Consider the following 15,511-nt stretch of genomic DNA (forward strand, 5'->3'; position numbering starts at 1 on the left):
GGAACTTAATCCCCAATGTAAAAATGTTAGAAGGTAGGGACTAATAAGAGGTGACAGGCCATGAGGGCAGAGTAAAGGGATTAATGCCATTATCTGGGGAGTGGATTCATTATAAAAGTGGGAAAGTTGGCCCTCTTCTTCTCTCTCTCTCTGTCTCTCTGTGTATGTGTGTGTGTGGTGTGTGCGTGTGGTGTGTGTGTGTGGTGTGTGTGTGTGTGTCTGTTACCCTCTCTTTCCTCTTTTGCCATGTAATGCTTTCCATCATGTTATGATGCGGCAAGAAGGCCCCTGCCAGATGCTGGCACCTTGATACTGGCTTTCTCAGCCTCCAGAACCATGAGCCAATAAATTTCTATTCCTTATGAATTACCCAGTCTCAGGTATTCTGTTATAACAGCATGAAATAGGCAGGCAGTGATACAGTTGGGAGGCAAACAACAAGCTGACTGAAAAACTTAAAAGGATCAGTTGGGAAGTGATATATCCATAGGGGGCTTTGGAAAGCTCCTGACATATTCCTGGGAATCTAGAAGGCCAAATGCATGCATAGAGCTACGTACATGCCCAGGAAAGACCTGAAAATGCCTCTCACCTATGACTTACCTTCAGACTCTGTTTAAGAAAGAAGTAAAGGCTAAGATGGAGTTGTAAATTGCCTGCCCGAGCATTAATACTCATAGACAGTCCTTTGGCAAAGACTGGGAGACTTGTTAGTTCCAGTCATCCAAAGATATGTCTGTCTAGTTATTAGCTGACCACTAAGCAAACCAGAGACTCCAGTGACTACAGTGGCCACATGTGACAAAGAATACAGACTACAGAATTGGTTCAGAGAAGTCGTGAAACAAACAACAGCAGCAGGAATAAGAAACTTTGGGTGTATGTGGAAATCTGATTTCCAGAGTTGACACATATATGTACAGTTTTTAATAAAAATTATGAAAGATGAAATAAAGTATGACCCAAACACAAGAAAAAGGTTTCAATAGAAAGTGTCTTTGAAATGGACTCCACCAAGTTGAAAGCATCCTCAATAATCATGTTTTGGCTCTGTGGAAGTCTGGCTGTTTTGTGCTCAGTTGAATGGGTGGAAGAGGGAAAGGGGGAGTGGAAGTGGCGGGGAGGATGTCTACAGAAGTAGGGGTGGAGAAAAGATAGGAAATCAGAGACCGCCCCCCAACTGACCTAAAACTGTGTAGTTGCAGTTGTTGTAAGCCCAGATGTTGGATTTACTAGATACAAACTTTTGTAAATTTATAGCTATTGTAAATATATTTAAAGAACTAAAACAAAAGTCTAAAGAACTATAGAAAAGTATTAAGAATGTTGTCTTACCAAATAGAGGATATCAATGAATATTTTAAAAAATTATAAAAAGGAACTGAACAGAAATGTTGGAGTTGAAAAGCACAATAACTGAATTAAAAAATTCACTAGAGGGATCAATAGCAGATTTGAACTTGCAGAAGAAATAATCGGTGAACTTGAAGATAAGTCAATTGAGATTATTCAGTCTCAGAATAATGAGAAAGAAAAAAAGATAAAAGAATGAAGAAAAATGAGCAGATCTTCAGAGAAATGTAGGGCACCAGCAAATATGCCAACATAAATGTAACTTGAGTTCTGGAAGGAAAAGAACAGAGAAAGGGGTAAAAAAAATTGAAGAATTAATGGCCAAAAGCTTTCCAAATTTGATGAAAAACATTACACAATCAAAAGGCTCAGTGATCCTTTAAGTATGGTAAACTCAACTCAAAGAGATCAACAGCTGTACACATCATGATCAAAGTGTTGAAAGCTAAAGACAGAGAAAATCTTGAAAGCACAAAAGAGAAATGACATTACATAAAAGTAATCCTCAATAAGATTAACAACAAATTTCTTGTAAGAAATTATGGAGTCCAGGGGCAGCAGGCTGATATATTCAAAGTACTGAAAGAAAAAGTCTTCAAGAATTCTTTTTTTTTTTTTTTTTTTTTGAGACAGAGTCTTGCTCTTGTCACCCAGGCTGGAGTGCAGTGGCATGATCTCGGCTCACTGCAACCTCTGCCTCCCAGGTTCAAGTGATTCTTCTGCCTCACCCTCCTGAGTAGCTGGATTACAGGCACCCGCCACCACACCTGGTTAATTTTTGTACTTTTAGTAGAGACGGGGTTTTGCTATGTTGGCCAGGCGTGTCTCAAACTCCTGACCTCAGGTGATCCCACCTTCAATTATTAATTGAAAAAATTCTCACAAAGAAAACCTGGGGACCAGATGGCTTCATTGGTTAATTCTACTAAATGTTTAATGAAATATTAACATAAATCCTTCAAAAACTTTTTAAAAAATAAGAGGAAGGAGCACTTTCCAACTCATTCTGTAAGGGCAGTATTACCCTGATACCAACATCAGACAAAGATATCACAAGAAAACTATAGATCATTATCCTTTATGAATAGAGATGCAAAAATCTTCAACATAGTTTTAGCACGTCAGCTAGATGTGGCACACGCCTCCCAGCTACTTGGGAGGCTGAAGTGGGAGGACCACTTGAGGCCAGGAATTTGAGGCTGTAATGTGCTATGGTCACACTTGTAAATAGCCACTGCACTCCAGCCTGGGCAACATAGAAAGACCTCATCTCAAAAAATAAGTTAATTAATTAAATAAAATACTAGCAAACCAAATCCAACAACATATAAAAAATTATTATATACTATGACCAAGTGGTATTTATCCCAAGAATGCAAGGTTGGTTTAAAAACAATTAATGTAGTACACTGTATAAATAGAATAAAGAACAAAACTACATGATTATCCTAATAGAAAAAACATTTGACAAATCTAACATCCATTTATGATAAAAACAACAAACTAGGAATAGAAGGGAATTTTCTTAACCTGATGAAGGGGACCTATGAAAAGCCCATAGCTAACATCGTAGTTAATGGTGATAGACTGAAAGCCTGATCAGGAAAAGACAAGTATGCCTGCTTTCATCACTTCTGTTTAACATCATACTGGAAATTCTAGCCATGGCATTTAGGCAAGCAAAACAAAAGGCCATACAGATTGGAAAGGAAGAAATAAAACTTTCTATATTCACAGATGACATGATATTCTATATTAAAAATCCTAAAGAATGTACTAAACAATTATAAGATCTAATGAAGTTTAGTGGCATTGAAAGATGGTCAATTTACAAAATTGTATTTCTGTACACTTGCAATGAACAATCTGATAATGAACTTAAGAAAGCAATTCCATTTACAATAGCACCAAAATACTTAGGAAAAGTTTTTCTTTCTAAGGAAAAATACTTAGGAATAAGCAAAAATTTGCCTTTTAAAAAACTACAAAACATTATCAAAAAATTAAAGATATAAATAAATGGAAAGACATCTTGATATAGTTTGGATGTGTCCTGACCCAAATCTTAACTTGAATTGTATCTCCCAAAATTCCCATGAGTTGTGGGAGGGACCCAGGGGGAGATAATTGAATCATGGGGGCCAGTCTTTCCCGTGCTATTCTTGTGATAGTAATTAAGTCTTATGAGATCAATGGGTTTATCAAGGATTTCCACTTTTGCTTCTTCCTCATTTTCTCTTGCCACCACCATGTAAGAAGTGTCTTTCAACTCCTGCCATGATTCTGAGGCCTCCCCAGCCATGTGGAACTGTAAGTCTAACTAAACCTCTTTTTCCAAGTCGTGGGTATGTCTTTATCAGCAGTGTGAAAACGGATTAATACAGTAAATTGGTACCAGCAGAGTGGGGCATTGCTGAAAAGCTAACTGAAAATGTGGAAGCGACTTTGGCACTGGGTAACAGGCAGAGATTGGAACAGTTTGAAGAGCTCAGAAGAAGACAGGAAAATGTAGGAAAGTTTGGAACTTCCTAGGGACTTGTTGAATGACTTTGACCAAAATGCTGATAGCGACATGGACAATAAAATCCAGGCTGAGATGGTCTCAGATGGAGATGAGGAACTTTTTGGAAACTGGAGTAAAGGTGATTCTTGCTATGTTTTAGCAAAAAGACTAGCGTCATTTTACCTCTGCCCTAGAGATTTGTGGAACTTTGAGAAAGATGATTTAGGGTATGTGGCAGAAGAAATTTCTAAGCAGCAAAGCATTCAAGAGTTGAGTTGGGTACTGTTAAGGGCATTCAGTTTTAAAAGGGAAACAGAGCATAAAAATTCAGAAAATTTGTAGCCTGGGCCAGGCACGGTGGCTCACGCCTGTAATCCCAGCACTTTGGGAGGCTGAGGCAGGCGGATCATGAGGTCAGGAGATCGAGACCATGGTGAAACCCCATCTCTACTAAAAATACAAAAAATCAGCTGGGCGCGGTGGCAGGCCCCTGTAGTCCCAAGCTACTCGGGAGGCTGAGGCAGGAGAATGGCGTGAACCCGGGAGGCGGGGCTTGCAGTGAGCCGAGATCGTGCCACTGCACTCCAGCCTGGGTGACAGAGTGAGACTCCGTCTCAAAAAAAAAAAAAGAAAAGAAAAGAAAATTTGTAGCCTGATCTGGCAGAAGAAATATCTAAGCAGCAAAGCATTCAAGAGGTGAGTTGGGTACTGTTAAGGGCATTCAGTTTTAAAAGGGAAACAGCATAAAAATTCGGAAAATTTGTAGCCTGACTATGCAATAGAAAAGAAAAACCAATTTTCTGGGGAGAAATTCAAGCCAGCTGCAGAAATCTGCATGAGCATCAAGGAGCCTAATGTTAATCCCCATGGGGAAAATGTCTCCAGGCCATGTTGGAGACCTTCACAGCAGCCCCTCCTGTCACAGGCCCAGAGATCCAGGAGGAAAAAATGGTTTTATGGGCCAGGCCCAGGGTCCCTGTGCTGTGTGCAGCCTATAGACTTGGTGCCCTGTGTCCTAGCTGCTCCAGCCATGGCTGAAAGGGGCCAATGTAGAGCTCATGCTGTGGCTTCAGAGGGTGGAAGCCCCAAGCCTTGGCAGCTTCCACATGGTGTTGAGCCTGTGGGTGCACAGAAGTCAGGAATTGAGGTTTGGGAACCTCCACCTAGATTTTAGAAGATGTATGGAAATGCCTGGATGCCCAGGCAAAAGTTTGCTGCAGAGGCAGGGCCCTCATGGAGAACCTCTGCTAGGGCAATGCGGAAGGGAATTGTGGGGTCGGAGCTCCCACGTAGAGTCCCTAATGGGGCATTATCTAGTGGAGCTGTGAGAAGAGGGCCACCGTCCTTCAGACCCCAGCATGGTAGATCCACTGACAGCTTGCACCATGTGCCTGGAAAAGCCGCAGACACTCATTGCCAGTCTGTGAAAGCAGCCAGGAGGGAGGCTGTACCCTGCAAGGCCACGGGGGCAGAACTGTCAAAGACCATGGGAACCCACCTTTTGCATCAGCGTGACCTGAATGTGAGACCTAGAGTCAAAGGAGATCATTTTGGAGCTTTAAAATTTGATTGTCCTGCTGGATTTTGGACTTGCATGGGTACTGTAGCCCCTTTGTTTTGGCCAATGTCTCCCATTTGGAATGGCTGTATTTACCCAATACCTGTACCCCCATCGTATCTAGGAAGTAACTAGCTTGCTTTTGATTTTACAGGCTCATAGGCAGAAGGGACTTGCCTGGTCTCAGATGAGACTTTGGACTATGGACTTTTGGGTTAATGCTGAAATGAGTTAAGACTTTGCGGGACTGTTGTGAAGGCGTGATTGGTTTTGAAATGTGAGGACATGAGATTTAGAGGGGGCCAGGGGCAGAATGATATGGTTTGGCTGTGCCCCCACCCAAATCTCAACTTGAGTTGTATCTCCCAGAATTCCTACACGTTGTGGGAGGGACCCAGGGAGAGGTAATTGAATCATGAGGGCTGGTCTTTACCATGCCATTCTTATAATAGTGAATACGTCTCATGAGATGTGATGGGAGTATCAGGGCTTTCCACTTTTGCTTCTTCCTCGTTTTCTCTTGCTGCCACCGTGTAAGAAGTGCCTTTTGCCTCTCACCATGATTCTGAGGCCTCCCCAGCCATGTGGAACTGTAAGTCCAACTAAACCTTTTTTTCTCCCCAGTCTAGGGTATGTCTTTATCAGCAGCATGAAAATAGACTAATACACATTTCATGTTAATGGGCTGGGAGATTTAGTTTAAGATGGTTTGAATATTTGTCCCCTTCAAAACTCATGTTGAAAATTAATTCCCAAAATGACAGTATTGAGAGGTGGGGCCTTTAAGAAGTGATTGGATCATGAGGGATCTGCTCTCATGAATGGATTAGAAATGGGGTCTTGCTGTGAATGGATTAATGGCTTATGCTGGAAGTGGGACTGTTGGCTTCATAAGAAGAGGAAGAGAGATCTGAGCTAGCATCCTCAGCCCCCTTGCCATATGATGCCCTGCATTACTTCCAGACTCTGCAGAGAGACCTTACCAGCAAGAAAGCTCTCACCAAATGCAGCCCCTCAGCCTTGCACTTCTCAGCCTCTATAATTATAAGAAATAAAATCCTTTTCTTTATAAATTATGTAGTTTCAGATATTCTGTTTTAGCAACAGAAAATGGACTAAGACAGATGGCAATACTTCCCAAATTGATCTACACATTCAACAGAATTCCTGTCAAAATTCTACTTGGCTTTTTTGTTGATATTGACAAGCTGATCTTAGAATTCATATGGAAATGAAAAGGACAATAGAATAGCTAAAACAATTTTGAATCAGAAGAAATATTAATAAGTAGGAGGACTCACACTTCATGATATTAAGACTTACTACAAAGCTACACTCATTGGCTGGACATGGGAATGTGCACCTATAGTCCCAGCTACTCAGGTGGTTGTGGCCAGAAGGATCACTGGAGACCAGGAGTTCGAGGGTGTAGTGCACAATGGTTGTGCTTATGAATAGCCACTGCACTCCAGCCAGGGCTACATAGAGAGACCCTGTTTCTAAAAACAATAAAAAAAAAAACTACAGTCACCAAGAGATTGCGGTGTTGGCTTAAGGAAGGACATATAGATGAGTGTAATAGAAATAGTGAAATAAACCCATACATCTATATTAAGTGGGTTTTGACAAGAATGTTAATGCACTGGGGAAAGAGTAGAATTTTTAACAAATGGTACTGGGATAAGTGGATATCCATATGCAAAATAATGAATTTTGACTCCCAAATTTATAGACACCTCACACCACATACAAATATTAGTTTGAAATGAATCATATAACTAAATATAAAAGCTAGAACTATAAAACTGTTAGAAGAAAACTTAGATATACATCTTTATTATCTTGAATTAGGCAACAATTTCTTAGATATGACACCAAAAACACAATCAACCCAAGAAAAATAGATTTGGCTTCATCAAAATTAAAAACTTTAGTATTAATACATCAAAGAACACTATCAAAAAGTGCAAATACATCCACCGAATGGGAGAAGATATTTGTAAATTATATATATGCTAAAGACCTATAATCCAGATTATAAAGAATTCTTACAACTCAACAATAGAAAGAGCCCATTTTTAAAAAGGGACAAATGATTTGAACTGATATTTCTCCAAAAAAGATGTACAAACAGCCAATAAGCACATGAAATGATGCTCAACTTCATTAGCTATTATAGAAATACAAATCAACACTACAGTGAGATACTACTTCCCACCCACTAGGATGAGTGAAAAAATAAAGGGACAGTAATAACTGTTGGGAAGGATGTGGAGAAATTGAAACCTTCGTATGTTGTTAGTGGAAATGTAAAATAGTACAGCTACTTTGAAAAACAATTTGGTACTTTCTCAAAATGTTAAATATGGAATTATAATTCTGTTCCTAAGCATATACCAAAGATAACGAAAAACATATGTCCACACAAAAACCTGTGAATGTTCATAACAGAATTATTCATAATAGTCAAAAGGTGGAAGCACCCCTAATGTCCATCAACTGAAGAATGGATAAACAAAATGTGCTACATCTATAGAATGGAATATTACTCAGCCATAAAAAGGAATTAGGGCCAGGTGTGGTGGCTCACACCTGTAATCTCAGCACTTTGGGAGGCCAAGGCAGGTGGATCACTTGAGGCCAGGAGTTTGAGACCAGCCTGGCCAACACAGTGAAACCCCATTCTACTAAAAATACAAAAAAAATTAGCTGGGCGTGATGGTGCACGACTGTAGTCCCAGGTACTTGGGAGGCTAGGCAGGATAATTGCTTGAGCCCGGGAGATGGAGGTTGCAGTGAGCTGAGATTGCGCCACCGCACTCCAGCCTGGGCGATGGAGACAGACTCATCTCAACGACAACAACAACAATAACAACAAAAAGGAATCAAGTATTGATACATTCTACAATGTGAATGAACCTTGAAAACATTATTTGAGTGAAAGAAGCCAGATATAAAATGCCACATACTGTATGATTCCATGCACATGAAATGTCTCGAATGGGCAAATCCGTAGAGCCAGAAAGTAGATTAGTGGTTGCCAGGAGCTATGAGGAGGAGAGGACTGCTAATGCATACAGAGTTTCCTTCTGGAGTGATGAAAATGTTCTGAATTAGATAGTAGTGATAGTTGCCCAGCTTTGAGAATAGAGTAAAAACCATTGAATGCTACTCTTTACAGTGGTGGATTTTTATGTGTATTATAACTCAATAAAAAGATGATCTAATCCATGGAAAATGTGTCAATATGGCAGACACATGGACTGATTTTAGACACTTTTAGGTAACTTGCCACTGCTTTTGTCCCTTCTCTCCTGCTTGCGAGTCTGCCTATTTATATTTCTCTCTGTCCATCTGTCTCTGTCTTTCATGTCCCTTCATTCAACTGTGGCCTGCCCTTCTTCAACTTCTCTAACAGCCTCTACTGACATTGTATGAGAGCTACCGTGGGGTAGGAATCTTGGAAGTAAGATTGCCCTCTAAGAGCTAAATTTTACATCAACCAGTGGATTAAAGTGGGGATATGTGAAATCATCTATAGCTCTGATCTCAACCAGGGCTCTCCTGATCTTCAAAGATATGGGGAACTTGCCCCAACTTCAGTGGCCCGAGATAGTAAAAAGCCTTTCCCAAGCTTTCTGTGGGCTTTTTTTTTCTTTGTGGTTACCCAACTCTATTCCCACATTTGTGGTTGTTCTCTTTGTTTGTTCCTGTGTCAGAGTCCATGAAAAGATCTACTTGAATAAAACATCCTGTGAACGGTTACTCTACTAAAGATTTGAGATGTCAAAGAGGAGGGATCACACTTTGCACTGCATAGCTTTCTAACATCCTGCTCTCCTGCCACCGCTGCGAAGGCCCACTTACCACTGTATACTTTGTGGAGAGCAGCTCCTGCCAGAATAGGCCATGTGCTATACTGACCCTCTTTAGAATTTTAGTGAATTAAGTTTAGAATGATTCTTGGGTCAGACAAAGATATTAACATGCCTAGCAATTTGTTAATCAAAAGGCAGATGGTTTAACTTAGAGACCGTTGTTTGATTAGCTTCTGATTGCAAGTAACACAAGCCAAGTTGAGCTGGTTTAGGCAAAATAAAGGAAATTTGTTACAAGGCTGTAAGGATGTATTGGTCATGACTCTTAAGTAGAACAGTGTTCTGAATCAAGTTACACCGCAATCCCCAGATACGGGAGACACAATATTCTCCTTTTTATTGTATCTACTGTGAGTTAGATTAGTCATTTGCAACTAAAGAGTCATGATGATACTCTTTGCAACTAAAGAGTCATGACAAAGTCAGCTTTGTTTGGCTTTATTCTGCATGCAGAGGTTTGGTATGTGGTAGGCAAGATAGTGCCTGTGGTTGTAAACTCACACTTTAGTTTAGTCACCAAGTTCTCACCTCTACCTGCCTTAATTTCAACCCCAAGAAGACTTTATTTGGTCCTAACGGCTTTTCTTTCAGTATCTTTCTCTTTCTGGAACGATGTGATTTTCTTGCTTCTGCCTTTCTCTCTACTTGTTTCATTCTTCTCCTCATACTAATAGTAAAAATAATAATAGCTAATACTTGTTGAGAACATATTATGTACCAGGCGCTAGTCTTAAATTCTTCACATACAATAGATACTGTTAATGACCCCATTTTGCAATTAAGGAAACAGATTCAGAAGGGTTCAATAATTTTATCTAGATTCATATAGTTAATATATGGTATGTTCAGAAAAAGTTCAGGTAGTCTGACTCCAGAATCCACACTCTTACCCACTCTGCTGTCCTACCTTTGTTATGCCTGTGGCCACCCATCATTGTTCAAATGCCTTTCCTATTCAAATGCCTTTGATGTCTTACCTCCTTAAGATAGAAGGCAGAATTCACTTTTTCAGCCGCCCTTACAGTTAAAGTGCAAGCATGGGACAAAGACTAAGCCAATCAATTTTACATATGTCAGATTTATATTCTGAAGAGAGCAATATAAGGAAGCAAACAGCATGTTGAATCAGTTTGTGTGTGTGTGTGTGTGTGTGTGTGTGTGTGTGTGTGTGTGTATGTGTGTGTGTGTAGAAAATGGCAACAACAGAGTACCAATTTCAGAGGCAGCAGTGGTGAAGATTCAAGTATTCAAGTATATGGTATCCAGTGGGGCAAGTTGTAAATGGGGCAAGTTGAGATGCCTACACAAAGCCAGTTGCCATGGGCCCTCACTGGAACCTCATGATGTGGTTTGTACGATGCCTTGCATATATAGCTTATAAGGATGACTATGGCTCTCTAGGAGATTGAGTCCATTACTTAATGCCCTTTAATTAATTCCTTTTCTGCTTAAACTAGTTAGAGTAGTTTGGCTGTTAATAATTAAGAACCTTGATCGATTAAAAGGGTAGGACCGTTTTTCCAAGGAGATCTGTTATGAGTTCCACTGTGTCATTTAGGATGCTTTGAATTCATATAATGGAACACCCAACTCAATCATCTTCAAAAATAAGGACTTTTTTTAACTTTATAACAGGAACTTCAGGCTTCAGGTTGAGTTGATTAGCAGAATAATGAGATCATCATTGCCTCAGATTCTCCCGTTGTTTCTTCTTTGCAGTAACAGCTTCTTTGCAATAATAGCTTCATTCAAGGCTGGTTTCTCTTGTGGTCGTAGCTGTTTATCTGTCTTTCTTTCTTCCTTGTTCGTACTTAGCTTGAGAGTCTTTTGGATGTCTCTCCCAGAAGAACAAGGAAGAACTTTTCTAAAAGTTGCAAGTAAACCTTTTGTCCTGTTTCTTTGCTTTTTAAAGAAATAATGATTGACAATGGAGATACAAGTGTTCTTAAACCAATTAGGCCCACCCTGGGACTATAGTGAGTTCTCCAAATTATGTTGCTGCTGCTCAGTGGAAGAGGTTGAATAGAGTCAGTCATAATGCCTACAACCCCAAAAGATGAACACCTACAAAGTTATCCATTTATAAACTGCCACTTTGTTAACTTTGAAAAATACTTTTATAACAAGCTGTTGGGATAGGTATTACTAGGAGATCTTTATTTTAAAGATGAGGATACTGAGATTCCAAAAAGTTAAATGACTTGCCCAAGTTTACACAGTAAGGAAGTGATTAAGCAAGGACTCAAATATATGCTTTCCGATTTCAAGGCCTTGTATTTTTTTTTCACTTAATCATAGCTGTTCTTAGGATAACAAGAGTAAATTAAGTATTTGAAATAATTTCCAGTTATCATGCCAATATCGGAACTTCTGAGACAAATATCACTTAAACTGTTCCTGTAAGTCTTTAATACTCATTTTTTACAATTTATTAGAAATAAGAAACTCTGAAGAAGATCAAGTTGTCTATCTGCCTCTTCTACCTAGCAAAGTAGATCTCCAGCAGGTCACCATAATTCCACACAATGAGTGGAAAAGGATTCAAGATAGCCTTGACAGGTTGACAAGAGAAGCAGCATGCCTCCGTGCAGAAAGAAAGGCAAAGAAAGAAATGCATTTGCGATCTCAAGAAGTGGTAAAACATTGGACTAATACATATGCAGTAAGTATTAACCATCCAGGAGTACACATGCACTGAAGACTTACTCTTGTTTCTTAGTACTCTTATGCTTCTTTTTATAAATATTTTTACATGTAAAATTTCATAAAAATGCATTGAAACATATTTTCAACAGTGTTATTTAGGTATAAGTGATATACAATGAATTGGACATATTTGAAATATACAATCCTCTAATTTTGACATATGTATAAACCCCCAAAACTGTCATTACTATTAGGATAATGAGCATGTTCTTCACCCCAAAATTTCCTCATGACCTGTTTTATTCCCTCTCATTCCTCCCTGCTCCTCCTCCGGATCTTTAGGTAACCACTAATCTGCTTCCTGTTACAGATTTCATTCAACACAATTACTTTGAGATTCATTCATGTTGTAGGTATCAATTGTTAATTTTTATTGCTGAATAGTATTCCATTGTATGGATATACCACAGTTTGTTTATTTGGTCACTTTTTGATGGTTGACATCAATGAAACATTGACATTTGAGCTGTTTCCCTTTTTGGCTATTACAAACAAAGCTGCTATGAACATTCACATATAAGTCTATGTATGGACGTATGCTTCCATTTCTCTTAGTAAATATCTTTGTGTAGAATAGCTGTCTTTTATGATAGGTGTATATTTAACTTTGTAAGAAACTTCCAAACTGTTATCCAAAGTAGTTGTAATTTTGCATTCCCAATAGTAATCTTTGAGAGTTTTATTTCCTCTCCATCCTCAACAACACTTGGTATAGTTGGTCTTTTTAATTATAAACATTCTAATAGGTGTGAAATATCTCATTATAGTTTTAATTTGAATTTCTCTAAGTAAAAATGATGTTGAATATCTCTTCCTGAACTTATTTTCTACCAGTATATCTTCTTTGGTAATGTATCCATTCAAATATTTTTCCCATTTTAAAATTAGTTTTATTGTTGAGCTTAGATAATTTTTAAACTATATTCCAAATACAAATTCATTATTAGATATTTGACTTGAAAATGTCTTCTCCCACTCTATATCTTGACCTTTCATTTCCTTACTGTGTCTTTTGAAAAGCAAAAGTTTTTACTTTTAGTGAAGTATGGTTTATCAATTTTTCTTGTATATGTCATTCTTTTAGTGGCTTATCCAAGAAATCTTTACCTAATCTAATGTCACAAAGATTTTCTCCTATGTTTTCTTTTAGAAGTTTTAAAATTTTAGATTTCACCAAATATTGCCTGTTCTCACTTATAAGTGGGAGGTAAATGCTGAGTACACATGGACACAAAGAAGGTAACAGTAGACACTGGCACCTTTTTTTTTTTTTCTTTTTGAGATGGAGTCTCGCTCTGTTGCCCAGGCTGGAGTGCAGTGGCACGATCTTGGCTCACTGCAAGCTCCACCTCCAGGGTTCATGCCATTCTCCTGCCTCAGCCTCCGGAGCAGCTGGGACTACAGGCATCCGCCACCATGCCCGGCTAATTTTTTGTATTTTTTTTTTGTAGAGACGGGTTTTCACCTTGTTAGCCAGGATGGTCTTGATCTCCTGACCTTGTGATCCACCCACCTCGGCCTCCCAAAGTGCTAGGATTACAGGCCTGAGCCACTGCACCCAGCCGACACTGGCACCTGCTTAAGGATGGAGGTGGGTGGAGGAAGATGATGACTGGATATTATTCTGATTATCTGGGTGACAAAATTATCTGCACACCAAATCCTCGTGACATGCAATTTACCTGTGTAACAAACCTGCACATGTAACCTTTGAACCTAAAATAAAAGTTGGAAAGAAATATATATTTTTTGGTTTCCTGTATAGGTCTGTGAACCATTTTAAATATATGCTTATATGCAGTGAGGTATTGATTTTTTTTGTTTTTGTGTATGAAGATCAATTGTTCTTGCATAATTTATTGAAAATACCATTCTTTATCCACTACATTGCCTTTGAACTTTTCTTGAAAATCCACTCGCATATATATATTCAGGTGACATTCTGCACTATCTATTCTGTTTTATTGCTCTATTTATCTGTCTTTACTCCAATAATACACTGTCTTGATGACTGCAGATTTAATAATAGGTCTTGAAATCAGTTCTTTTTCAAAGTTGTTTTCGCTATTCTAGGTCCTTTGCACATCCTTATGATTCTTTTAATTTTAATTTTTTATTTTTTTTAAAATTTTTTTCAAATGGAGTCTCACTCTGTCGCCTAGTCTGGAGTGCAGTGGTGTGATCTCGGCTCACTGCAAACTCCACCTTCCGGGTTCAAGCAATTCTCCTGCCCCAGCCTCCTGAGTAGCTGGGACTACAGGCCTGCACCATCATGCCCGGCTAATTTTTGTATTTTTAGTAGAGACAGGGTTTTACCATGTTGGCCAGGCTGGTCTCGAACTCCTGACTTCAAATGATCTGCCAGCCTTGGCCTCCCAAAGTGCCGGGATTACAGGCGTGAGACACTGTACCTGGCCGTTATGAATTTTAGAATCTGCTTGTCAATTCCTGCAAAAAAAAGCCAACTGGAATTTTCATTGGGATTGTGTTGAATCTCTAAATCAATTTGGAGATAGTTACATTTTGACAATATTGAATCTTCTGAACCATGAACATACTCTCTTTATTTGTTTAGGGCTTAATTTCTTTCTTTTTTTTTTTTGAGATGGAGTTTCGCTCTTGTTGCCCAGGCTAGAGTATAATGGCAAGGTCTCGGCTCACTGCAACCTCCGTCTCCTGGGTTCAAGCGATTCTTCTGCCTCAGTCTCCTGGAGTAGCTGAGATTACAGGCATGCGCCACCATGCCTGGCTAATTTTGTATTTTTAGTAGAGAAGGGGTTTCTTTATGTTGGTCAGGCTGGTCTCAAACCCCCAACCTCAGGTGATCTGCCCACCTCGGCCTCCCAAAGTGCTGGGATTACAGGCGTGAGCCACCGCACCCAGCCTAAGTCTTAATTTCTGTCAGCAGTGTTTTATACTTTTCAGTATATAGGTTTTATACATCTTTCATTGGATTTATCCCTAAATATTTGATATTTTTAATATTATGGTAAATGGTATTTTTAAAAGTTTCAATCTGCTATTGTTAGCTTTAGAAATACAGTAAATTTTTCCTGTATTGATCTGGTATCCTGCAACATGGCTAATCTCACTTATTAGTTCTAGTCCCTTCTTGGTAGATTCCATCAGATTTCCTACATAGACAATCATGGCATCAGAGAATAAAGACAGTTTTCATTCTTTTTTTTCCAATCTGGATGTCTAGTTCTTTTTCTTGACTTACTGCACTTGCTAGAAGCTCCAATATGATATTGAATAAATGTAGTGAAGGTAGATATTCTTGCCTTATTTCTGACTTTGAGGAAAAAGTACTCATTCTTTCACCTTTAAGTATAATGCTAAGTGTATGGTTTTTGTAGATGTCCCTAATCAAGTTGAAGTTGCCTTCTATTTCGAAATTGTTGAGTGTTTTGGTTCTTTTAAAATCAGAAATGGATATTAGATTTTTTACAGTACTTTTTTTGATGTCTATTGAGATTATCACAAGGTTCTTATTTTCTAGTTTGTTAAAAT

General features: G+C 38.9%; 1 protein-coding gene across 3 annotated transcripts in view; it reads left to right on the forward strand.

Annotated features, from left to right (window-relative positions):
- The window catches only part of CFAP210 (cilia and flagella associated protein 210), a 53,394-nt gene that overhangs the window by 1,853 nt on the left and 36,030 nt on the right, over positions 1-15,511 (forward strand). Inside the window, exon 2 of one of the 3 annotated variants that reach the window (XM_032755452.2) lies at positions 11,728-11,954. The exons of 1 other annotated variant lie outside the window; for it this stretch is intronic. In XM_032755452.2, coding sequence (XP_032611343.1) covers positions 11,728-11,954 — 227 coding nt within the window. Of the gene's footprint in view, positions 1-11,727; positions 11,955-15,511 lie in introns of those variants that run through there. One more of the 3 variants, XM_058441327.1, reaches the window with a different exon arrangement.

The sequence above is a fragment of the Hylobates moloch genome, unplaced genomic scaffold (assembly GCF_009828535.3).
Source record: "Hylobates moloch isolate HMO894 unplaced genomic scaffold, HMol_V3 SCAFFOLD_1, whole genome shotgun sequence".
Classification (NCBI taxonomy): domain Eukaryota; kingdom Metazoa; phylum Chordata; class Mammalia; order Primates; family Hylobatidae; genus Hylobates; species Hylobates moloch.